Below are 24,309 nucleotides of genomic sequence, written 5' to 3' on the forward strand. Positions count from 1 at the left end.
GCGTCATCGCGCCGCGCCGTTGCTCAGCAACCGTGTGCGCACGCATGGCGGAGGGGGCCTAAAACCTATCGACAACGCTCCCCCTCCCCCGCCCGCGGAGCTCCCCGCAGCGACCGCCCGCCTGCAAGGAAGGGAGCACCGGACGCTTCTTCACCATATTTATTAAAATTAATTCGATTTAAAAAATGTGAGTGTATATATTTATATATATATTACATAACGCACACGACTGAACTGTGGAGCAGGGTGGAGGGCGGTGAGAAACCCCTCAGCGGGGTCCAAGGCAGAGGTGTAGTGTCGGCCCCCGACCTGGCCTGGAGGAGCGCCAGCACAGGGCAACTGGGCCTCAGCCACCAGCTAAGGCACAGATGCAGCTTCTGCTGCCCTGTTGTGGCATCCCATCGCTCAGCGTAGAGGTAGATGCGAGACCTGGCCTAGGGAATGTGCTCCGCTCCCAAGCGCTGAGAGGCTGGCGCCCTTGCATCATGCAACCCTGCCCTCTCCTCCCTGCCATCGCTCCTGCCACAGAGCTGCAGGGTTTCCTTCCAGGTGAGGTTCTCCAGGGATGTCACCCCAAATGTCAAGTCTCCCAATAAAACCGTCAGGCACTGGCCTTCACAGAGATGAGATGCACCCTGAGAGATCGCTGGCTGCTTCCACAGGTAGCGAGCAGAGGTGAACGCAGCAGGAGCTGCAATTGCGCAATGTCCCCAACAAGCAAGTTACTTATTTAGTTGAAAGGCCAACTAGGCAACAGATTGCAAAACATTGTTTGTTACTGCAAATGATATATCTGCTACTGACCACAACCTTTGTAATCAACTCCACTAATGTTTACAAACACTAGATGATGGATCATCCCAAGCAAACTACTAGTTCTTTTCATCTCACATCAAAGGCTGCCTGGCTACCTCTGAGCCTGCAGGCACTTTGCAGATAGCAGCAGGTTAGCTCCTCTCCTTTGGCTATTTCAGCCAACTCCAATCAAGACTCTGAAAGAAGAAGGAAGAGAAAAACTGAAGTCTAGGAAACAGACTGTTCAATGCACATTTCCAAGGTGCTAACTTAAGGACTCTCAGAGCCAGCATTTTTCTCTCTCTTGTCAAAGATCTAGATCTGCACAATACCTACCACTGGTAGTCCTACCACAACATGAGACATGTATGTAATATCAGAACACAATTAAAAAGAAAAATAAAGATTGCAATTTATGCCTTCACACAATAGAGGAAAGGCACTTATAGCTACTCATTCTTTTCCTTCTGTTTTCTCCAGGTGGACTGAAGAGGACAAATCCCATTTTCTTCTGCTTTACTGTTGCCTAACTTCTGTATCTATCAGCAAGGAAAATGGGAAAGAAACCAAACAGAACATAACAGGTGCTGATCTGCAGAGCATGATTCCACAACAAAGAATAATCTTTCTGGGTTAAAACAGACCAGAGAGACAGCTGCTGCACTTTGGAATGAGATACAGGAGATGACATAGATACATGGATGATCAACAGGTAAGAAGTCAGTTATATGGGAAACAGCAAACCATACAAGACAGGAGAGATTATATTACACAACTGATACCAACCCTGTCAGAACCGAACAAAGACCATCAAAACATTTCTCTACCAACAGCTGAAGACTAGGATATGTATAATTAAGGCTGTTTTCCCCCTTACATTTACTCTGCTGTTATCAGCAGCCAATTTCATTTGCCCATTCATATTGCTCAGTCTCTTGGTATGATCTCTTGGTATGATGAAGTTGTCTGTAATTTCTGCTAATGAGTTTTCATTTCACTACCCAGCATAACTTAGTAACTCTAGTAAACTCTCACTTCACTGTTTACTAAGATTCATAAACATTATAACATTAAAATGTTTATGAATTAAACTGTTTAAACATTAAAGTATTTACAAATCATAGGAGCTTCATTTCTTCAACTGCCTCCCCTTCTCCAAACCTCTGTTCCTCATTGTTTAAGCAGTTGCAAATTGGTAAAAGAGTCCGTCATCTTTTATCCTGTGAGAACAGAAGTCACCCTAAGGAGATGCTATAAAAAGCTTTTTGGAAATCCAAGTTACACTGTATCAGATGAATCTTGTTTCTCTGACATTTGACCCCTTTACAGGAAGTCTTAAGTAGTAGCTTACCAACCTCAGTTAGTAGTTCAGGAATAGCATTTCACATTGCTCCAAAACTTCTGGATGGTCATGATCTGCTTTTATTGTTTCTTCCTATTTCAAATACCAATTTATGCAACAAGCCCTTTTAGAACTCTCTAAAACCCCACTTCTGCCACAAGAGGACATTCATTTAATGATCAGGAAAGGACTCTGGAAATAGAGGAGACTACCCACTTCAGTGCTGGGGTCCAAGCCAGAACCTTCTAGGTGAAAATATGACCAGCTTTCAGAGCAAACTCTAGTAGCCGGAAGGTCCCTGAAGAACACCAGTCTATTCCATCATGAAGACCCCTTAACTGACTTTTTTTCAAGTGCTACTTTCCATAAGGACCAGTGTGTTAGTGGAGTCCTAGGGGGATGATAGACATCACATGCCAGTCACAGTAACCTGTATCATCACGAGTAACTCTATTTCAGGAGTTCTTCGCACCCCCAGAGGACCCCATTATGACTCTCAAAAATCAGGTCCTCAGAACTACATCAACAGACTTACCATCATGCTGTTGCTTTGCTCCTGTCTTGCCTCCTGCAAAATACTGCTAAAGAGGTCGAGATAATTTAGATTCTCTTCTATCACATGGGCAAAAGTTTCCCTGCAGGGACAGCATGAGAAGACTGCTTTAAAACACAAACCAACACCAACATCAGTAGGCTTTGCACAAGAGAAAAAAAAAATAGGTTATAGAAGTTTTCTGCAATTGTAGGAATTGCCTTGTAGGACACAAACTAGTAACATGCTGTGGGATGGCCTCACACAGATCTCCACCTTGGCAGTGTGGATTTTGCTCTTTCCTTACACAGGAACTACATAAACCACACAGAAATTCAGCCTTAACAGAAACTGGGAAGTGAGTTCAGTATAAGGTGATCTGAAATGACTGCCTGCTCCCTGTGAGGTTTACATTTCTTAACTCCTTGTATAGTGCCTCCTGCAGTGGAGTCATGGTTCAAAGTCACCACAAAGGCACTTTGCTCACAAAGGTGCTTGTTTAAAGGGTGATCACTCCTCATTACCCAAAGGGTGAAATTTGCCCTGCAGGAGCAGACAGAGAAGAGGAAGTGGGAAGGTTTACTCAAGGCTTCAGAAAAATTAACCAATTTCCAGCAAATGCCTGCTTAGGAAATGTGAGTCTTCAGAACCTAAATATCTCCCTGACCATCATCCAAAAAACAAGAGATAGCCAATTAGTTTGATAAAATAAAATGCCCATGTTTATATTCCCTGCCCCAGCTCCCACAAAATCAACACTGATGCTGATCTGTTGAGGATGTCCTCCCTTCTGTTATGATGACTGGAAGTAAAATTGCTAGTGAAGTGAGAAGAAAATAAGGTCTGCTCCTGACATCTCTTGGCACCTAAGATAGGACTGGCTATTTGGTTATTAAACTAAAGCCAACGCCAAGATAAAATAACATGACATGCAAGAAATTGACTGCACAGCACCACCTGTGCTGATGGACATCATAAGCTTTAGCTGAAAATGGTAAATGAAACTTGCTCAGGGCCAGAGAGTGAAGCTTTGTGAAAAAAGATTTCAACCTAATTCCTGTTTTTCTTAGACCATTAGTAACATATGACGTACTGGAACCTTTTTTAGAAAGATGAAAAAACAGATAATTGAACTGGATGGATTGTTTTAGTACTGACCCCAACTTCAGACCTCATTTGAATGAAGCATATTTAAAAACACTGAAGCTGCAGGAAGCATTAAATATGGCCTGATTTATCTGGGCCTTGCAACAGAACTCATGCACAAAGGGAAACTGCATTTTGGCTCAGCATCTTACTCTGGCATTTTGCTGTGGTTCTGAGGTGCACTCTACTGTGGTATGGCCAGACAGAAGCTAGTAAAAACATACCAGTCACAAATTAAACCACATTGCCTTCAGGCAGTCTAGTATGCCAAAACACTCCCTGCCTAGCATATCCAAAGGCCACCACATGGGATGTGGTGAATCCATGTAGGCCCCCTTAGTACTGAAGACTTCAGTGGCCAAGGACAGGATTTCTGAGTGTACGCACATAAAGTGGTTACACTAATTTCTTCTCTGCAGTGGCATTCTTTCCCCATAGCTCTTACCCATCTCCAGGAGCTGCCATAGATGAAAGAGGGTGAGGTACATGGCCTGAAGAGCTCTGGGGGTGCCACGTGGCTGCTGGAGTTGAGGCTGCACCTTCCAGACTGGAACTTACCAGCGATCGAGAAGAACTCTGAGTCTAGAAAAAAAGAAATTAATTTGCTGTGATGGACAAAGAAAAAATTTAGTAAGGCTTAATTATTTTGTATGCATGCTAGAAGACTTGTGATTCATGTCCCAAAAGAACTGTTTATAACATATGTATGGTATTTACGCAAAGCCTATGATTAAGAAGGCAGCTGATGCAGCCCTTCATAGTACTCCAAACAGCCAGTGCCAAATGACTCCACACGGCAGGTAAGTCACGTGTATTGCACACAGCATGTATTTTACACCAAAGAATTAAGAGGTACTGCTTCCTAAACTATGAGTCTTCCATGGCAGCAATTCTTCTGACAGTGGAAATACATATGTTTCCAATGCTGACCTTTCAGGTAGTATGCAGAAATAAGGAGATGCCTTCAGCTACACAGTCACTATAATTGATGCAAAAAAAAGCAGTGTGGTCTTAAAAAACAGTTTCAACTATTCAAGAAAACATCCGTTTAGCTTTTGCAGCAATAAAACTATAACAATAGCTTTACTAGGTAAGACTAAGTTCAACTGTTCCAGTGTATGCTCTCCAACAGCAGCCAACACTAGATGCTCAGGGAACATGAGAACAAGGCAAGCAGGTATGTGCTACACCAATCCAGCCTCCAGCAATTTGCTATTGAGACTTACTGGAATAAAGGACTCTTTTACTGGATTTCTTTTCTATGAATTTGTCTAGACACTTTCTAAACCTCTGTAAACTTTTAGCATCTCAAACTTCCCTTCTCTACCTCAAGACCAACTGTTGTGTGGAATTACCTCTTTTTTGTTTGTTTTCAACTTATCTCTTCACAATTTCATTTGATGTCCCCTGGTTCCTGCACTGAAAAGGAGAATAAATGACTAATCCAAAAGCTACTTACACAAGCAATTTTCAGCAAGTGCCATATCTCCCTTTGTCTTTTGCCCTGCATCTGCATCACTGAGTTGTCTGCCTCCTTGATGTTATTTAGAGCCACTTCAATCTTTGGAAGCAAGTCAATAATCTTCTGCTTACAGCCCAACAGCTTGCTATAATGAAAACAAAACACACAGTTACTTCCTGGTTTATGTGGCAATATGCTTTGGCAAAACCAAGATAGTTTCATCCTGGTATTTGAGAAAAATTCTGTGAGAAAAACACCCCTTTGTCTTAGCTGCACATACAAAAGCTGGAAGCCTGGAAGCATCCCTGGACTTTTCCAAGTCCAGTTAAGACTCAAAAAAGCAGCCAGACAACAGTATTTTTAATAGCCAGAATACAAGCTTTTCTTGGTTGAAATACAAAAATTTATCATGATGAGACTGGACAGCACAGCAATTCATCCATAATTAATTTTCTTTGGTTTGTGTTGGTCTCTGTTGCCTGACCACACCTTAGCTTAAAAACTTTCTTTATAGGATCGACTGAGCCACATGTGAAAATAAAACTAAATTCTGCTAACTACTCAGATATGCATAATGATATTTTTTCAGACCTGCTTTTGGAAGAAATGAACAAATCACTGTGTTACCTTATTAGCTGTTTTTTATATTTAAACCTCAACATAAACAATCACAGAATTTGTCTCACTTCAAAGCAAACGCTTGGATGCTAAGAATATAAGCCAGTGCATTATCCTGCTCTCCCCTATTAAAGCACTGGCTATGCATTTTAAAAGAATAAACTCAACATAGACATAAAGCAGCAGAAATAATATTACTGTGAGAAGTGTATGTCTGTGAATGAAGGTTTCAGGCTCTAATATTCAGGGTTTTCCCCCTCCTTTCCTGTTAGGAGGCAAAAAATGCTGAAAGTTGCATTTGTCTGGTTTTCTGCGTAAAGTACCTGAGATGACCAAAGAGCTCCTTGAGAACTCTGTCTTGGCTCTGTACTGTCTGCACAATAATCTTCACCATATCCGTGCTGTCACTGTAGGCATGATCTGGAAAGGACATCAGTCACGACATTAGTAAAATGTTCTGCTATAAGGAAACACGCTGGACCCAAATGCCCAAGGTCAAGGAGAGATTTCACGTAACAACTGCAGCCAAACAAATGGAAACACAACTTTTCCTTAATGTCTCTCCACAGTATAAAATTCCAACCACTCTTGCTGCCCAGATATTGGCTTCAGTGAGGACTGCAGGTAGCTGTCAAACACATAGGTAGCTAACTCCTTTTGCTCACCAGTTACTACATTCAGAACATCATAATTCTGAAACATGGAGCTTCATCCAATGTAATTAAGAGAAAACAATAAAATATTAATTGAAGTCTAGTAATTACTTGATTATGTTAATACTTAGTTATTACAAAATAGTATTTGTTAATAAATACACCAATTAATTAATTACAAATAAAAATAAATGAAAGTAATAAAAAGAAAAGAAGATGCTGCACTTGGGTTGGAGGGATGACAGAGGAATGGCATTTCTTCCTGAATCTGGGAGGAGTAAAGGAATGGTAGCAGAGGCAGAAAAAAGGCAGAGAATACCAGGAGGCAGACACATTTTTTAAGTGCAGATGCTTCAAGTCTGAAAACAGTTAAGATAAACCCAAATCTGAAGGGCAGGATTACAGGAATTTGGGAGAGCTCCAGGTTCAGCAACAAGAAAAAGTCATTTTAAGGTACAACCTTGAGTCTAGTTAACTTTAATACAATCATTTGTTTTGTCCTGAACAGTATTTTCAACATAATACTTTACTGCTAAAAGCACAAATTAGTAGCAGGTTTTGAACTCGTAACAGTCATTTAACTATCCAACTCCATACCTGGAGGTCTTGTTTTTAATTGCTTGTACAGGTCTATGGCTCTCTGTTCCCTTTAAAAAGAAGAAAATGTTTCATACATGTATCAAGAAACAGGTTGTTCAAGAAGAAAGAACATTACAATTAAGTTGTGCCTTGCTGAATCTCATATGACAAGGCTGCCATTTTTCTATAGCTAATATACAACCATGAAGTAAGGAACACAGGGACAGTTATTCTGATAGAAGTCAACTCTTCCCTAAAAGCTCTCTTCCCCTTTGATTATGCATTTTCTTCTCGTGATATCCTTCCACTTAGATGATACTTTCAATTTCAAATTTCCACATGCCTTGGCTGGGTTTTGTTGCTGTGTTATACTTAATTAGGAAACTTCTTTTTGTGTGTGTGTGTGATTATAGGCACTTCTGCATAATTGCCTGATAAATTCTTGTTCCTGTTCAGGTTATTTTGCCCATTCACTTCTACAGTGATGTTCTGCAAACAGAGAGACAGCCACACCACAAACAAGAGGACAATGTTTCCCTTCTTCCCATGTATAGATGTTGCTTCTCTCAAGTATTTCAAAAACAGCCAAACACTGAAGCTTCTATACTTGGTCAAATCTTCACTTTTCTTATTTAAAAAGTCTAGCATAGATGAGTACCAGTTTAGCTAGTCCTCACATTGCTTCCAGCTCTCAGCCAGATAAGTCTGACATACCACACAAGATCCATGTGCATCTCCTTATTGGGTATATCAAATTTCAAGCTAGTCTCTACAGTAAGCTCTGCTAGAGCCTGAAAAAACAAAGTACAGGAGACCCAGTCTGTTCTCTACATCACTCCTTATTAAGAATGGGCAGTGCAGAACTCTGTACTCAGAGTTTTAGGATGGCAAAATCAACAGTTCAGGGCATGCTTTAAGCACCTTGCAAATAGCTAATGCAGCCTTGTGTTTTCGGTGGCCAAAGTGCCAAAAACAATGTTTCAGGAAGGTAGTTTATGATTAGTTTAAGCTGATCTGAATGAGGGCTACTGCTGCAAGAGGTAGTTCCTCCCCTCCACCACTTCCTCTCCTGTGCACCAGTTCTGCCACTCCTGCAGCACACAGACTTAGCAGCTTAGCTGATCTAACCCTCCAAAGAGGGAGGAGGGAGAACATGCCAGGAACAGGCACATTTCCCTCTGAAAACACTCAGGGTCATTAAGATCTCTCACTGACAACAGATCTGGTTGCTATTTAACCTTGGTGGCTATTAGACCGCTCTCTTACAACTGCCATTTGTCCTCTCAACAACAGCCCAAGCTGCTACAATTTGCACCTTCTTGGGCTTCATAGCACTCCTTAAGCTCAGCAATACAATTTGGTTTTTCATATTTTAATGCTTTTTGATTAATATTTAAGCTTTTCTAAGAGTTTTCAATTACCCTTGCTCTGAAATCACATCTAGAGTACTTAATCAAATTTTAAAGTTATGTCATAATTTGCTCACACAACACAGTAAAATTCACTCGTCTCCAACACCAAAAACTCTGCATTTTTCAGTTGAGACCTGGATATGAATATCTTAGGCCCATCCTTTTCCAAGATGAAGTTTCACAATCAAGTCACAAGAAAGTGCCCTGTCTGCTCTAGCTGTGTCTTCCACGCTTCCCCAGGTCTAGTCATTACGTGGTTGCAGGCTGAATTAGATGAGCTTATTCCTATGATTGAATGCTAATGTTTTTTGCACAGCTTTCAGATAGATCAGTGACCTAATCTGCCTTATTATGCTGCCACGTCATTACTAGAACTGTCAACAGGAAGCAGAGATACACAGTCCAAAAGGTGGGGCCTCCCCTCTTTTGCTAGCAAAATGAGCTTAAGCTGATTGCAAAGCTACTTTGTACTGTTGTGTGGCTGCAAAAAGACAGGGGTGCATTTTGAAGGCACTGATGGAACAATCCTAACAACAGGAAAAAAAAATCAGGCATCAAAATACAAAAAATGCATTAATGTGCAATGATTTCAATATAAAAGCAAAGGACTTACAAGTTCTCCATGACCTCTCCTTGGCGCCTTGCATATGGACTCTTCTGAAGCTCTACAATCTCTGTGTGTAGAGCCATAATCTGCTCATCCAGATATCCAATATCTTCAGCCTAAAGAGGAAATGTAGCTACAAATCAAACTGTATGAGGAGAGCAATAAAATAGATAAAGATCCCCACAGTATTTTTTTGGATAACAGGCTAAGTCCATTAGAATTTAGGAGACAAAAACTCTGCTTTATGGCTGCTGCTATTACAGTTGAGGTTAGAGTCATTATCTTCTTACGGAATGGTATCATCTAGATCCACATCTCTGACAACCACACTAGATGAGAAAATAAGCGTCTTCATAAATCACAGCTCTTTGGGATGCACACTGCAAACACATCCTCTGCTCCACATATGCCTTGATACTGCAAGATATTTTTTCCTATACTTACACAGTATATGCATACTCCACCACATGCATTTTGGCATGACATTTCTCTGGTATTTCACACCTTCCTCTAAGTAACATAGGTGATATCAATCTTATGCCACAGTTAAGTTAGGTGAAGCAACCATCAACAAACTTTTTGAGCGTAAGGAGTAGCTCTGTGGTGCCAGACACATACTGGGGATCTCTAGCACAGCTGAGAAGGCACTGGTTACTACACTGGGTCTTGGAGCCATGGGCTATTGGCACTGATTTGGTACAATACAACTGCGTGGTACAAAAACTGCCTTCCTGAGAAAGTATTTTGAGACATTTCAACTTCTCTTTTCTGATCTGGGGCTTGTAGGATTTGCAGATAGAACATTTTCTGGAACATATCCCTTGCTGAAGCTGCAGAAGTACTCAGTATGAGGCTATACAAATGGAATGTAGCTTTTGTGACCAGAAAGGAATGTCTATAGCTCTTGCAGGTAAAGAACAAACCAAGTGGTGGAAGTGAGAAGCCACATGATCAATGGAGAATCAGATTTTGAGAAAAACAAAGAAAGCCCCATTATCAAAAGACATGTCCCTATCTGGGACACTGTGGCTCACCACACAGCAAAACTGTGTCTATGAGTTCACAGAAGTGAAGCTCTCGACTACATAGCCTGAGATACCACTGTGCATTACAAAGTAAAACATTTTCCATTCCTGATAAATGGACACGGCGTGACTATATGTGTGAACCATACAGCTTGAAAACAAAATGTAATTCTGATGTTCTACAAAGTAAACAATGGTTGTCATTCCTGATTTTCTGAAAAAAAGTCATCAATAGCTTTGAATTATTCTGCTAGAAGCTAGAATTCAGCTAGAATTCTGCTTCTTAAAAGGGCTAACAAGAATTAAAGAGCTAAACAGAGATGAAATCAGATAGGAATCCCAATTCCCTTTATCACATGAGCAAACAGAAGAAGCACAATTAAGGCTCCAAGTATCTCTTGACTTAGATGAAGATATGTAATGGTTCCCAGAACCTGAACTACCCAGTCCTGTTTGTCATAGGAAAGAAAAAAAAAAAAGCAGGATAATTCATTTGTGATTCTAATGGCATCTAGGATTTTTATGTATGTATCACCATACCTTGTACTACTATGTCAGCCAAAACAAGAACTCCCTGCAAAGCAGCCTGCAGAAATGTAAGATGTACAGCAGCACAGCAACCCACACAACAGTTCTAATCAGCATAATGTGCTCCGATCTTGGCACTCCTGCAGCTATCCAGTATCATGGAGCACAATAAAGAGACTGCTTTTTGAGATGTTTTAAAGAGCTCTACTCAAAGAAATGCATTACAAATGAGTTGAATTTTACCTGCTTCCATTCTAAATACCTCCTCTCTCAAGCCCTTTTCCATATGTCCAGGGGAAGAGAGAAGGAGACAGCTTTTAGCAATATTTTTTTTGCAAACATCCTACTTCTGTCTCTGTTTTTCACAGCTAAAAGCTTATTACATCTCTTATGTAACGGCCTTAACAGAAATGTAGTTAGAATCTGTTAGAATGGCCTCCAGCTTCTCACCGCTTTCCGTGAAAATAAAAATAAAATGTTTATTCCCAGGAAACAGAGGCCTAAGAAGTCTAAGAAGTAGGTTTATTTTAACTAGCCTTTCTTGCAGGACCAACTCTTGGAGAAATAGAAAGCCATTATAATAACTCAACTGTCCACAATGCACAAATGAAAGCCTCTTATCTATTAGGACAACTCAGAGCACAAACTGGCTCTAGCTTAGCTCAAAATTTCTTACTTCTACTATAAAAAATTTATTGATCTATTTACTTGCAAAATGTCAGAAATTTGTTTTTTTACTCCAAAATTAAGTGCTGTAATTTTGAAATCATTGGATAGTAAGTGATCTGTATTATTTTCAACTTTATCAATGCAAATTTTTGTGCATTACAAATCCAATACAGAAAATTCTTGGCTATAGCAACGCCGTTTCTTTTGGGCAACAAATTAACCTGTCTCTATAGTTTTGTTTTTCTTACCCACATAGATGACTGAACGTTTGGTGACATTTGCTGTGTTTTGTTCAAGTCGCTACACTGAAACAAAATGACAATTCAGGACTGTTCTTTTTTAATGTACCTACTTGTAGCAACGATTTTCTCATTCCTACAGCATACAGTATATAAAACACATTGAAGCAAGAAAGCAGTGACACACATGACAGTTCAAGTTCCATTATATCCTTCCTTACAGAGAGATAATCAAGCCTCTTTAGTATCCCTTACCTGCGCACAGTGAGAAGCCTTCTCTTCCATCTCTTTCCAGGCTTTGAGCATCTTTTCTGAAGCTTAAGACAAGAAAAGATTTGCTGATTATAAAAAGATACAGACACAAAAATAAAAACAGAACTGAGCTACCCTCATATAAGCACAGGTGAAGACTTGGCAAATGGAGTCCAAAGTCCATATTTATGCACATTAAGAATACTCTGACTTTAAGTTTAGGAATGCAAATGGATTCCCTTAATTTGATTCATTTGTTTTTGCCAAGAGCGTCAAAGAAGACAAAACTGTGAACTCCTCATTTTTGGAGACATTTAGCCATAACTGAGTTTTCTTGGACTTTATGTCTGAAGACCATGGGTGAGTTTCTGGCCACCCAGTCTGAATTGTTGTGTTGTAGCCCTGCACTATTCCTAACTCTTAGAGTAACCTGGAATTCATCTTTCAAAAAAGGCATCCATCTTGCTCTAAAGATTCCAGTGCCAACCATACTAATAGCCCATACCACACATGCTTGAGAGAAACACAACTTGTATACCCCTGGCACTCACACTACGGAGTGCATGACCTGAGCTTTGCACACATCAGTTAAACAGAAATAGCATGAGGCAGAATCTCGAAGCAGGAATCATGACCCAGAGATCCAAGAGAGACAGCAAACTCATGGCATAACAGCACCTCTGTGCTTGACCTCAAGCTGTTTGGTAGTTACAGGATTTCACTGTTTACAATCATTGACCTAAAATAACTTTGAGTCTTTAAATTCTACCATTAAGCTCAACATCTGCTACTTTTGATTAAACATAGACCATCCCAAAACAGTTTACTGAGTCCTTCCATTTTCCATCATCATCCTTCCGCCTGGTCAAAATCTTTGACTCAAGTTTTGTTTTTTAGCCATCTATCCAAGCCATGGATAAATCTTGCTACTCTTCCCTGCATGACACTTGTAAAATCCAGACATTTCTGTGACATTGAAACTCTAACTGGGGCTTTTTCACCTTATTTTTCATCCAGACAACTGCTAACTCCCACTATGAAGCACAGCAAAACCACTCCTGTAGCACTGTTCAAGACGTTTTTTTCTACAGTCACCATATCAGTTTGTTCTGACATTGGTTTTTAGTGCCCTTTCCACCGCACATCAAATGCGGCACCTCTGTGATCCACTTAAAGCCCACTGACAACTCCAAATGGATCAGACTTTGAATTAACAGCCAACACTGATTCCACCTTTAATCTTAATACTCTAATTTTCTTAGCTTGGTATTCTTAGTGGGAAACAGCTGCCCAGCTTCACTGTCTTTGATGATCTCTAGGAATCTTTTGTTTTTTTTTTTTATCTTCCTGCCTTTGTTCTTGCCACACTCCTCTTCTGCATCTGCCCCCAACTAAAACATACTCATAAACATGCTAAAGAATGTGATGGCAGCTCCTGCATTCATTTTTTTTAAGCTAGCTCTTACCCACTGTCCTTCATAGAGTGGGATCAGACAAGACACCCAGTGAGTGTTACACAAATACATACATATGCCGTAAGCCATCTGGTCACTGTATCTCTCCAGGTCAAGGTGAATGCTCTGATGAAAAAATTCCAGCTTTGCTTTCAGCTGCTGAGATGCTGATACCATGTTGTTTTTCATTTTGATTAGATTGGCATTATACCGGAGGAGACTCAGCCTAACATATGAAACAAGAACAGTGGACGTTAGTTGAAAAACTGATGTGGGCTTAGGTGGTCAGTGCCCAAAGAAGCTGTCACATCACCTGAAGGAAACACATAGCTAGCAATGAATTTTGTAAAATTTTTGAAACAGGGAGTCTCAGTGGGGCCACAGACTCTACCTCGAACATTCTGGAAATCAACTTTTATGATGCAGGTCTGCAACAAGCAAAAGAGAAAGCCCTTCCTCACGTCCCAGATTATTTTGTCAAGCTTAATTAAATAGTCTTTGCTGTGTGGACTATCTATTAGCACAAATAGGCTCTGGAGTGCATATAGCCCCTGGCGAATGCTGTCACCATTTTTATTATTTGAGAGTGCTGCTACTGCCCATTCCATGGTTCAATCACAGGACAAAACCCTACAAACACAATAAACAGTTCCATTCATTCTGCTATTCATGGAATGATTAAATTCAAGGTTCGTGTTTCTTCAGTTATTATGAACGTCAGGTACTATGCAGTCAAATTCATGGAGCGGAATAATCTCCCAGCCCAAACGTGTTTTATAATGTAAAAGTAAGGAAGAGCAGAGCAGCAGACTGTAAACTCTGGGTAATCAAAACTCCCCTGAGAGGTATACTTCCATTCAAACAATCTCTTTATTTACATAATACTCAGTCTTATCAATTAGGAGTAACAACTTACATGGCAGCTCTCTGGCCTTGAAAAAGTCTGCTATAATCTTCTTTTAGCCCAATCACGTAGTGAACTGCTTCTGCCCATACCTTGCGCAGTTGAGAAACTGGCAGTTGGATTTTACTATCCTGTACTGAATGCAAAAAAATACAATTATACATAAATGAAGGGGCAACTCTAGAAGAACACTCTGGTAATTATAACTTTCCCAATTCCTGCTTTCAATACTTAGATTAGGCCATCAAGCATTTTAAGATTTGCTCAGCTTTTGTCTGATGCTGCCAAAACTCTACGTGTTTATAAGCTTTTCATGTTATAGCTCCACAAGTATTCAGCATTCTGCTGCTGGCCAGGCAACAGCTCATATTTGAACTCACAGCTTAACATCATTAAGATCCAAATAGCAGTGGTTTTGAGCTGTTTGGCTCATTGGCACTAACAGACATGGCATATTGCATGAAATGTGGCAATCATCCAGTAAGTCTGTATCAAAAGCACTTGCTCAATAAATGGGAGGAACTTGAATCCACGTTTCCCACATCCTGGGCAGGACATACAACAAATGAACTTTCAAAAGAAGGGCAGTGACAGCAGAGAGTACTACTATCTGCTGAACACACGGTGTATATAGAATGTTTTACAGGAATCAGGAGCTAGTATGGTTGATGCTGCAAAATCCATGTCTCTTTGTGGACTTAGATCATTTGAGTATTTGCTTCAGATTACTACACATACTGTGTATGTGATTCACTACTATGTCATTTACAGTTGGAAAAACTCTTCCAGCTACCCAACAGTATGACTACAGAAAAAGGTCTCACAGTAATGGGAGTAACATCCAAGACGCTCATTTGAGGAAAAAAAGCCCAAATCAAGTAAGAGCTTTTTTTCTGGATCTGGATGCCACAATTGTTCTACAAATGCTATTCTGCTCAATAGACTGCTAGCCAGGCATCCCAGCAGCCCTTTTGTCCACTGAATCAAGCCAGGTGCTTCCATTTAACTGCTGGAAATAGTGAAGGCCTTTGTTTCAAAAGATGGCTGCTGATTCTTTGGGTCCTAAAAATAGGAACTTACATGGGGCTATGCTAAAATGTGCTTTGTTTATGTGTAGCTAGCAAAGCAAATTTAATTGTGCCATTTAATCAACAAGTACTTGTCAGTCACTGTCCTGACCTGTATTCCATCTGAAAACATCATCAGTAAGGATTATGTACATTTGCTCCCAGATTTCTGATGTAGATTTTTAAGAAGAGGAACACACTTAAGTCCTTCATCATCTCCATAGAGATGGGGAACTGTCTGTATACTGGGATATCAATGTGCACGTTGTAAAAACCCTTAGCTCCAAGAGATTCAGCACAAACAGTGCAATAGAGTGGGATTCACCAGAAGACAGAAAGAACCAGCCAAAACAAACTTGAGTGACAGCATAAGGGGTCAGTAAATCCAGCACAACTTCTGCAGTACCAAGCCAAAGAAAATTTAGCTGTTTTGCAGCAACTAGTATGTTTCATGAGGCATTTCCATTATATGCAGTGTATTAGTAGATGCCCCCGGACACTATGTCTTTTTTTTTTTTTTTTTTTTTTTTTTAATTTTCACAGATGTGTATCAGGCCATGCAGGAGCCTGCTGTCATTTCAAAAGACGTGTAAAAGAAGCCCTACGCAAAGAAGAAGCTTTCGTGCATGGTCTAAGAGTCCCTTGGCACTAGGTATATTGATGCTGCCAGGATTAAGCAATGGTGTCAGCACTAAGGTGGACTGACTGGAGCAGGTTCCATGATTCTGTTCAGCAATGGCCAGGCTTTTCTCCCAACAAATCAGAGAAGAAGGAGGGAGCTGGACTTTCTCGGGCACTTGTCTTTGCTTGGCGAGGCCACAGATCAAATAGGGGCTAGAATGTTATGGCCCCATTATCACTGAAGCTGAAAGCCCTCAGGGGAGACAGTGAGAGACCACAGGTCTTGAACCTCTGCCAGATGTCCCTGAAAGACCACCCTAACCCATAACCTGCACATTAACATCAGCAGTTTTATAACAGGTACAACACAGGCAACTACACTGGGCTTGTTTCTGTGATCAGAGCAAAGTGGATTTCCTCATACAGGGCTTAAATGATCAGCAGCACAAAATGAAGAATATGTTCTCCACTTATGCAAGACCTGACAGATGGATCACAGCTGAAATGTAACTATTGTAAATAGTACAGGACAAAAAGGTAACCTACATCTTCAGGATGCTGATATAGGGTTCAAAAGCATAAACTATCTAGGAGAGTTGTACGAGGGCAACTGCTCATGAACCTTCAAAGCACGCTATCTCGGGGGACAGAACTGTAAGAACAAATTGTGAAGAACAGCTCAGGAACACTCTTATTGTTTATACCTATGCATGGGGAAAAGAGGGGATATGTGCACAGGTGTTACAGACGCTAAAGTGATAAAAAGGTCCTTGATCCTGGGTACCACCACAGGATGCCTTTGTGGGTTATCACTGAAGTTCTGCAAACACCTCCTGGCATGTCACTGCAACACTCTGTGGATGTAAAGGGAAAAGACCCTTTACTGGAAGAAAGGCTATGCAAATGAAATAAGGATTCCCAAGGCAGACCCCTATTAGGAGTCTACCTCCTATTAATAGGTAGTGAAAAACCCAGACCAAAAATTTTTCTCTACAGACTATCTGATTGCACGTACTACCTTCCAGGCCTTTCTTCACATCATGGTTCTGTTTAGGTGGGATAACGGAGAAGTAGATGCCCCCCTCAATGCAGAGAATTTAATATAAGGGCAAAAACATTACAGAAATGTCAAGTTGTTCTACCAGCTTTGTTAGGCTGCTCTAAGTTATTAAATGGTCATCCTTGAATTAGAGATTGCTGTTCATGATACATGCAAAGATTTGTAAGGCTAATCTAATTTCACATCAAGTGAGAGGCAGTGCTTTCAAGCCCAAGGTATCTAACAGCACACTTACCAATGTAATTTACACAGTCAGACAGACTCCGAGAAGCAAAGGGTCCTTCATAGACAGTTTTGCTTTTATCAAATAAATACACCATGTAGCTATCCCAGCCTCTCTGGTGAGGAAAGAGAAGAGAATATAAACAGAACAAATCCCAAACACAGCTCCCGCTAACCCAGAGGATCTTGGTAACATCATAAACTATTATCGGCAGAGGCAGACAGTTTCCATATATGGTACCATACAAAAACTGATTAGGCTGGATCCCACACATACAATACCCTCTGCTAGCAAGTTACCTTATTTGAATACTGAGACACAGTCTAACCATAGGAACCTATTGACATTACCCTATAAAGTAAATAATGCTAGATCTTATGAATTACTATTCTTACAGAACAAACTGTCTCCACTGGGAGGAGATCAAGAAAATTTATCTTCCCTAAGATTGTAAATTCCCCCAGAATGTAAAGGATACTGTGCAAACAGATAAAACCAGAATCATTCTTACTACGCCATCAATGACACATTGGGAAGCAGGTTTCCGAGGGTCCAGGCAAATTCCCGTCTCCAACAGCAGTTCTTGATTTCCAGTACTTATTCCAGTTTCAAACTCAATGCGAATCTGAAGCGAATGAAGACTTTCCTCAGGATGCAAGAGAAATGAAACAATCTTTGCAGAGGTCATATTTAGGATGTGTACTATCTGTAAAAAGAATGGGACAAACTGATTACAAGTCACTGGCTACCAAAGAAAAGACACCAAGGCCTCAATGACATATTCTTTTGGAGGGAGTATGTAGTGATAAATATAAATTAGATCGATAGCATCATCTGATAGCATCATCTGAGTTTTAATGACATCAATAATCAAATGCAAGAATAAAGTTCCACATAATAAAATTCCAGGCCTGAGTCTTTAACTTACTCTCAAAGAAACCAAACTCACAAATAGCTTTCATGAGCTATGTTGCTGCTAAACTACACAAAAGAATGGTGACAAGCCATCTCAAAGGCCATCTCATCCCCTGCAGTGTCTAACAGTGGCCAATATTACTCCCAAGAAGGGGAGTCCCTTAATCCCTCCATAAAAAACCCATTACATACCACTACTTGTCCTCTCACTGCTCTCATGGCCTTCTCTAGTTCCACTGTGTCTGTGCAGAGACTGTAGGACTGATCACACAATATATAGATGTTGACCAGTCCAATTTATTGGCCTAACATTTTCTGTACTGTAATTCCTCTGGAATCTTTCTGGGTCAGACTAAATTATGCTGTGGTTTCTAGATATGCTTTCTTGAGCTCATCTCATTCCAGTAAAGATCCAGTATTTACAAAAAGGGAAAGGGTCAAACAAATTAAATCTCTGTTCTGGTAGAGCTATACGGTGCCCTGGTATATGGACCTAGAGGTCACAGCATCAGTAATGGAGGTCAAAAAACCTGTTATTTATAAATGTCACACCATCATTTGAACTTGGTGAGTCCTTACAGAGATATGTCACACAGTAACACACAGTTATTCTTCTGCTTCAAGAGTAAAGCTATAAAGATTAATATAGCTGGTGGTATGTTACCTTCAGATACATACTGGGTATGCACCCACTCACTGGTATCAAGAGAAACAGTCTTCATGATACTGGAGTTGGATGATAACAGCTTTACTCTACTGAACACACTTCCTCTCCTCAGAGATGTTTTCAGTCAGCCTTTAAACCATGTAACAATCCTACACTTACCTTCAAATTCAGGATGTGATCCATTATCAGGAAACATTTTGGACGACTGGTTTCGGGCTCTATACCTCCACCCCTCTGTTGTGGATCCCAATTAAGCATCAGCTGCAACCAGTTTTCCATCGGTTCTACAATTAAACTAAATCAGAGGAGCCATAAGAAAGAGAAAATAGATATGGTAAATGGTAAGTCTACTTAAGAAACTAGGTTCTCATGAAAGCAATGAAATTATGACACTTTGTGGGTTAGAGACCACACATATGCAAAATAGGCTGAGCATGTGTGAAAAGCAGCAATTTTGCTGAAGCTGCATATCTTGGCAGCAGAAAAAGTATGGAAGAGGAGGAAAGCACATATGCAGTCCTCACTGCAACAACAGTCTTCGTTGACCTCAGTGGGAGCATATGACCATCCAATATATTTACCTTTCACTATACTTCTCCCTCTTCGTAACTGCTATTCACTGAGTCAAAAATATCTTATTAGAACAGCAGACTGACTAATCCAAATTAGATAGGAAGAGAAATTGTTTTTTCAAAAACAACTGTGATACACTGAAAAGCAAACAGCTTTCAAAGCAGTGTTTGCAGAATAACCATCTTTGTGCTGCAGAGCTCTTCTCCATGTTTATCCACACAAGGAACATCGGGTTTACTGTTCAGAGCCTCCTGAAATACTGTGCAAAAAGCTCAAAGCACTAGATAGCCATTTACTTCATTTCTCAACTCCAGTATTTTTCCTAGAAATCTGCCAGTGCCAATGGGTTCTGCTGCATTTCTGGGCACATCTAAAGACTCAAGTGCTAAAGGTGGCAAATGATCAATGTCTGACTTCTCATTCGGTACAGACCAAGTAATTCAGGTTAGAGGTACCCCTGCGGGTCTCTAGTTCAATCCTGGTTCACAGCAGAGCCAACATCACAGCTACAGCAGGATGCTCAGGGCCGTGTCCAGGCAAGTCTGGCAAATCCCCGAGGATGGAGATCCCCCACTGCTTGAGGACCTGTCCCAGAGATGTACCACTAACATGGGGAGATTTTTTCCCTATGTGCAAATTGGGATTCTCCTTGTTGCAATGTATGCTGTGGCCTCTTGTCCTTTCACTACAGCCCTCTGAGAAGCGTCTGACTTTATTGTCTCTGTAACACTTCACTAGACAGAGAAGGATACAATTAGATCTCCCTTTGCCTTCTCTTTTCCAGACTGAAGGAGCCCAGCTTCCTGGGCCTATCCTCACATGGTCTATGGCACCAGGCTCCAACCATCTTTGTGACCTCTGCTGGATTTGCTGGAGTTTGTCAACCCAAATACTAAAAAAAAAAATAATAAAAAAAAATATAGCTTTCATGAAGCGCCTAATTCAACCAAAGTTACATTAGAAGCATCTAAAGTCTGGCTTACAAGATTCATTGTGATCAAGTATCAGGTAGATATTACTCCATGTGCTTGTTATAATGGGTGGCAAGCAGTGATTGAATTCACACTGCAAGGTGGAATAGCTATCATCCCACTAACTATAAGGTGAACTGTTATCACCCCATGGACACTACTGCTCTAGATGGAGAGTCCATAGTATCAAAGAGAGACATCTGGCTACAGTCTATTACTTAATAATAAACAGTAGCATGCTTGGAGCTTGAGACAGTCTTTATAAGAAAGAAGAACAACCTCTCAACTTAATAGACAGGTCAGAAGTTAACACACGCAACCATAAAGACACACTTACCCACAGAGGCTGTGAGGTTGCGGCAAATGCGTACTAAATCGAACCTCCCCATTCATCTCTTCGGAAGCAAAGATGTGCTTTGGATCCTTCTTCTTGATTTTTTCATGCCTAAAAAATAATATTCTCCATGGATATCCTGAAAATTTTACTTCTATAAAGGGCAAACCGAAGTTGGCATTAGCAAAAAGTGCCACATTCCAGTAGCTTTAGTAAACGAACTATTTTTCATGATTAAAAAAAGTCATTTTTGAACAGTCCACTTAAAAACTTATTCCAAGTACAAGAGTGAAAACACTCTGGAAAGGCTTTCACCTCTGTCTGAAAGCAGATCCAGGCAGTGGCAAGCCAAAGGATCAAAATGCAACAACTCATTGACCTCACTGGACACCTTGCAGCACAACACATTCATGAGACAGGTAAAGATTTGGATTTATACCAGTCATCTGGCAAAACCACCACACTCACCTTGATCTAAGAGAAACGTGAAATACAGAGGTGTTAAAAAATAGAACATTTTATTGGATCCAATACTAAGAAAAGCATTACAACCAAACTCTGCCTCAGTTTCCTCACCCTAGCTCACTTCAGCATTGGTTGGGACCTTGTCTAGCATTCAGTTGCTGCCAGAGTAGCAGGATTTTCCAGTATAAGTCCCACATAAGCACAATCTGTGCTGCAATCATCAGCGACTTGCAAGTCAGCTGAACACCTCATACACCTGAGAGTTGCCAGCCTGATCTCTTCCCCAGTCACCCCAAGATGAACTGAAGCTGCATGCATGTGGCCTGCACTGTTTTCTTCCTTTTTAATGGATACAAATGTCTGGAATAGTTGTTTCTGTCTCATTCATTCATTAGTTTTCTACTGCTTACATTAAGAACCAAGTTCTCCATATGCTGGAAAAAATGAGATAAGTTTGAACTATTAAAATAATAAAATATCAAGAATTATCTGCTAAAGAGAGAAAGTATTACTACATACTGACTAAAATTATTTTTTGTTAAAACATGCTAACTTTTTAAACTAACACTCTCATAAAAACTTAATAATTTACCTTAGCTACCTACAGTTATTATTTCAAAGCTCACAGAGAATCCATTTTTATATTTGTTCTGTTGCAGAATCATCCTTATGAAAATAAAGCTTATATACTCCTGATATAGCAAGGTAAAAAATAAAGTGAAAATTCAGAAATATGTATTTCTGCCCCTTGCTCTGGCCCTCAAAGAACAATGAGAAACCGCCACATGCAGGTAAGTCAGTTATTGCTTCATAAAAATTCTTTAAAAACATATTTCCTTCAAAGCTAGCCTTTGAAACAAGCAATGACCCAGGAGGAATTTAAACAGCAAACTTTCTAAAACCACCCTGTTTATCTCTATGTGTGGGCTATCTTTCCACTCTGTGCAATGCCTCTTCTTTTGGACCCTTCAGAAACACTCCTCTAAAAAGCTCTTTACCAGTGGATTTAATAAATTAGTTAGCACTTAATAGCATACAACTCCATACCTCTAATGTTTTTTGCATTCTATCTTCTTACTACACAAGACAGGATCTGCCCTTCTGTGCGTTAACTTATTACTAATGAATAACCTCATCGCCTAAGCGAACAGTATGTCTCCTCCTCATACATCACATTTTTCTGACTGCACTGCTTCAACACATTATCATTTAACAGATTGGTTTAAAATTCCATTTTTTGGCTCAAATTTCCCTCCTGAAGGAATCACTATGACCAGGTACTATTATACGATGTAGTAAGTGTATAATACAAAATGTTTAAATAGTCAATCAAAGCATTAATGATACCACAAAAGTATCAAGGGCCTCAGCAGAACAAAGACCAACAGTCCCAACACTTCATAATATGTTTAATCATTCCGGTTCACACCACCACCTCACTACACACAGTAACTGTCAGTTCTACTGCTTGACATCATCTCTCACAGAATAAACATCTTACCAGGTAAAAGGCTGTAGATTATGTAAGAAGGGTCTAAATCCTGCAATGCATTCAAACACCATTGTTCCAAAGCTCCAGTAATCAACGGTAACAGAGTAGGATTTATTCTCAAAGAGTTCTGGAGCCTAAAAAAAAGATATTTAAAATGTGGTGTTTCAGATTATCTAAACTCTCCCACTTCTGGAGAGACAATGCTGTGCCTATGTGTGGGCCCCTAACTCCATACAGATGCAGACACCTTCACAAGACCCCATGCAGGTTACCAAACTGGTCAGGGCCTGGAGCACCTGACACACAAGGAGATGAGAGGGAGCTGGGCTTGTGAGTCTCGTCATGGGGAAGCCTAGGGAGTGTGCAAGCAGCCCTTGGCAGGGACAAAGGGGATGGATGAGGACAAGCCCCTCTTGGAAGCAACTACCAATATAACAAGGGGCAACAGCCACAGATCACAGCCTTGGGGGTTCAGGTTGGACATGAGGGAACACTTCTTCCCTCTGAGGGCGAGCAGCCCTGGGGCAGGTCACAAGGGAGGTGGGAGAGCTCCGTCCTGGGGGTTTTAGGGCTCGACTGGGCCAAGCTACGGCTGCCCTGACCTAGTGCTGGTGACTCCTCTTGTGAACAGGAGGCTGGATAAGGGACCTCTGAAGGTTCCTTCTCACACACACTTCTATGATTCTATAAAATGAGATACCACTAAACCGATTATACACATGCAAAAAAAATCTTACCAAATACTGTAATGTTCCAACAAATGATGTGCATAAACTTCCTTGATCCAGATCCTTGGCATATCCCAGGTCAATTATTTTGTGGACAATCTGTATACAGTTCAAGCAGGTCATCAGGAGAGCAAACTCAGAACAAACAATAAAAAACCCCTGTGCAGTAACATCCAGAATATACACCCAAAAAGGGGAAAGCCAAAATGGAAAACTTCCATGGTGAAGCTTTGAAACGTGCCACAGTATTGACGTTTACTGTTCCACCATGTAAGATGACCTTGTTCACCCATCTCTGCTTAGACTTGACTTTATTGAAAGTAACTTGCCAGCTACGATCCTTTACAGCCCAAAAGTGAATGGATTTTGCTTGGCTGAATGCAGCATCAAGCTTTTTATCTTGGAATTTAAAGTTATTTGCTTAAACAGAATAATCATAACAGCTGTTTTTTTCAGAAATCCATGACTACACAGATAAACTCAATTTTACATGCAATTCTCATACAGCCACAAACACAGACACCATATTCTAGAGTTTCATATCATTCCTATTCTGATGCAGGCAGGGTTCCTGAATGGAAACAAAAATTGGTTGTTTTTAATGATAAGATTTTAAGAATAAGCAAAGTAGGATTTGTTGTTTCAAGAAGATGTGAACTTTTAATAAATTCATGGTTGCATTCTCAGCCTAACTCAATGCCATAAACCACTCACTCTTCTACTTCTCTCAGGCAAAAGAAAACTACTGGCAACTTCCAGAAATGACAGCTGGAATACCAGTGACGGAGGCCATTTGACTTACCTTCCCACCTTCATCCTGAAGAACAATATTTTCAGGCTTTAAATCTCTGTGTATAATTCTGTTTTCATGCAAATACTGGATACCAGACCCTGAAAGTCAAGTATTTGATTTAAGAGAAAAAAAAGAGCACTGGTTAAAAACAAATCCAATAAAAGTCTAATATCTTTAATTTCT

General features: G+C 40.4%; 1 protein-coding gene across 2 annotated transcripts in view; it reads right to left on the bottom strand.

The window, feature by feature from the left end:
* Positions 1–143: 143 nt before the first annotated feature.
* Positions 144–24,309, bottom strand: part of CHUK (component of inhibitor of nuclear factor kappa B kinase complex) — a 31,476-nt gene continuing 7,310 nt past the window's right edge. For both annotated transcript variants that reach the window (XM_062579601.1, XM_062579602.1), the window contains 17 exons: positions 24,136–24,224; positions 23,343–23,432; positions 22,615–22,739; positions 20,652–20,759; positions 18,930–19,065; positions 17,700–17,894; positions 17,201–17,303; positions 14,230–14,353; positions 13,388–13,539; positions 11,863–11,924; positions 9,153–9,262; positions 7,146–7,195; positions 6,219–6,315; positions 5,275–5,422; positions 4,261–4,397; positions 2,673–2,772; positions 144–992 (listed from right to left, as the gene is read on the bottom strand). In XM_062579601.1, the coding sequence (XP_062435585.1) occupies positions 966–992; positions 2,673–2,772; positions 4,261–4,397; positions 5,275–5,422; positions 6,219–6,315; positions 7,146–7,195; positions 9,153–9,262; positions 11,863–11,924; positions 13,388–13,539; positions 14,230–14,353; positions 17,201–17,303; positions 17,700–17,894; positions 18,930–19,065; positions 20,652–20,759; positions 22,615–22,739; positions 23,343–23,432; positions 24,136–24,224 (1,853 nt within the window). In that variant the 3' untranslated portion in view covers positions 144–965. The remainder of the gene's footprint in view (positions 993–2,672; positions 2,773–4,260; positions 4,398–5,274; positions 5,423–6,218; positions 6,316–7,145; positions 7,196–9,152; positions 9,263–11,862; positions 11,925–13,387; positions 13,540–14,229; positions 14,354–17,200; positions 17,304–17,699; positions 17,895–18,929; positions 19,066–20,651; positions 20,760–22,614; positions 22,740–23,342; positions 23,433–24,135; positions 24,225–24,309) is intronic.

The sequence above is a fragment of the Rhea pennata genome, chromosome 7, assembly GCF_028389875.1.
Source record: "Rhea pennata isolate bPtePen1 chromosome 7, bPtePen1.pri, whole genome shotgun sequence".
Taxonomy (NCBI): Eukaryota; Metazoa; Chordata; class Aves; order Rheiformes; family Rheidae; genus Rhea; species Rhea pennata.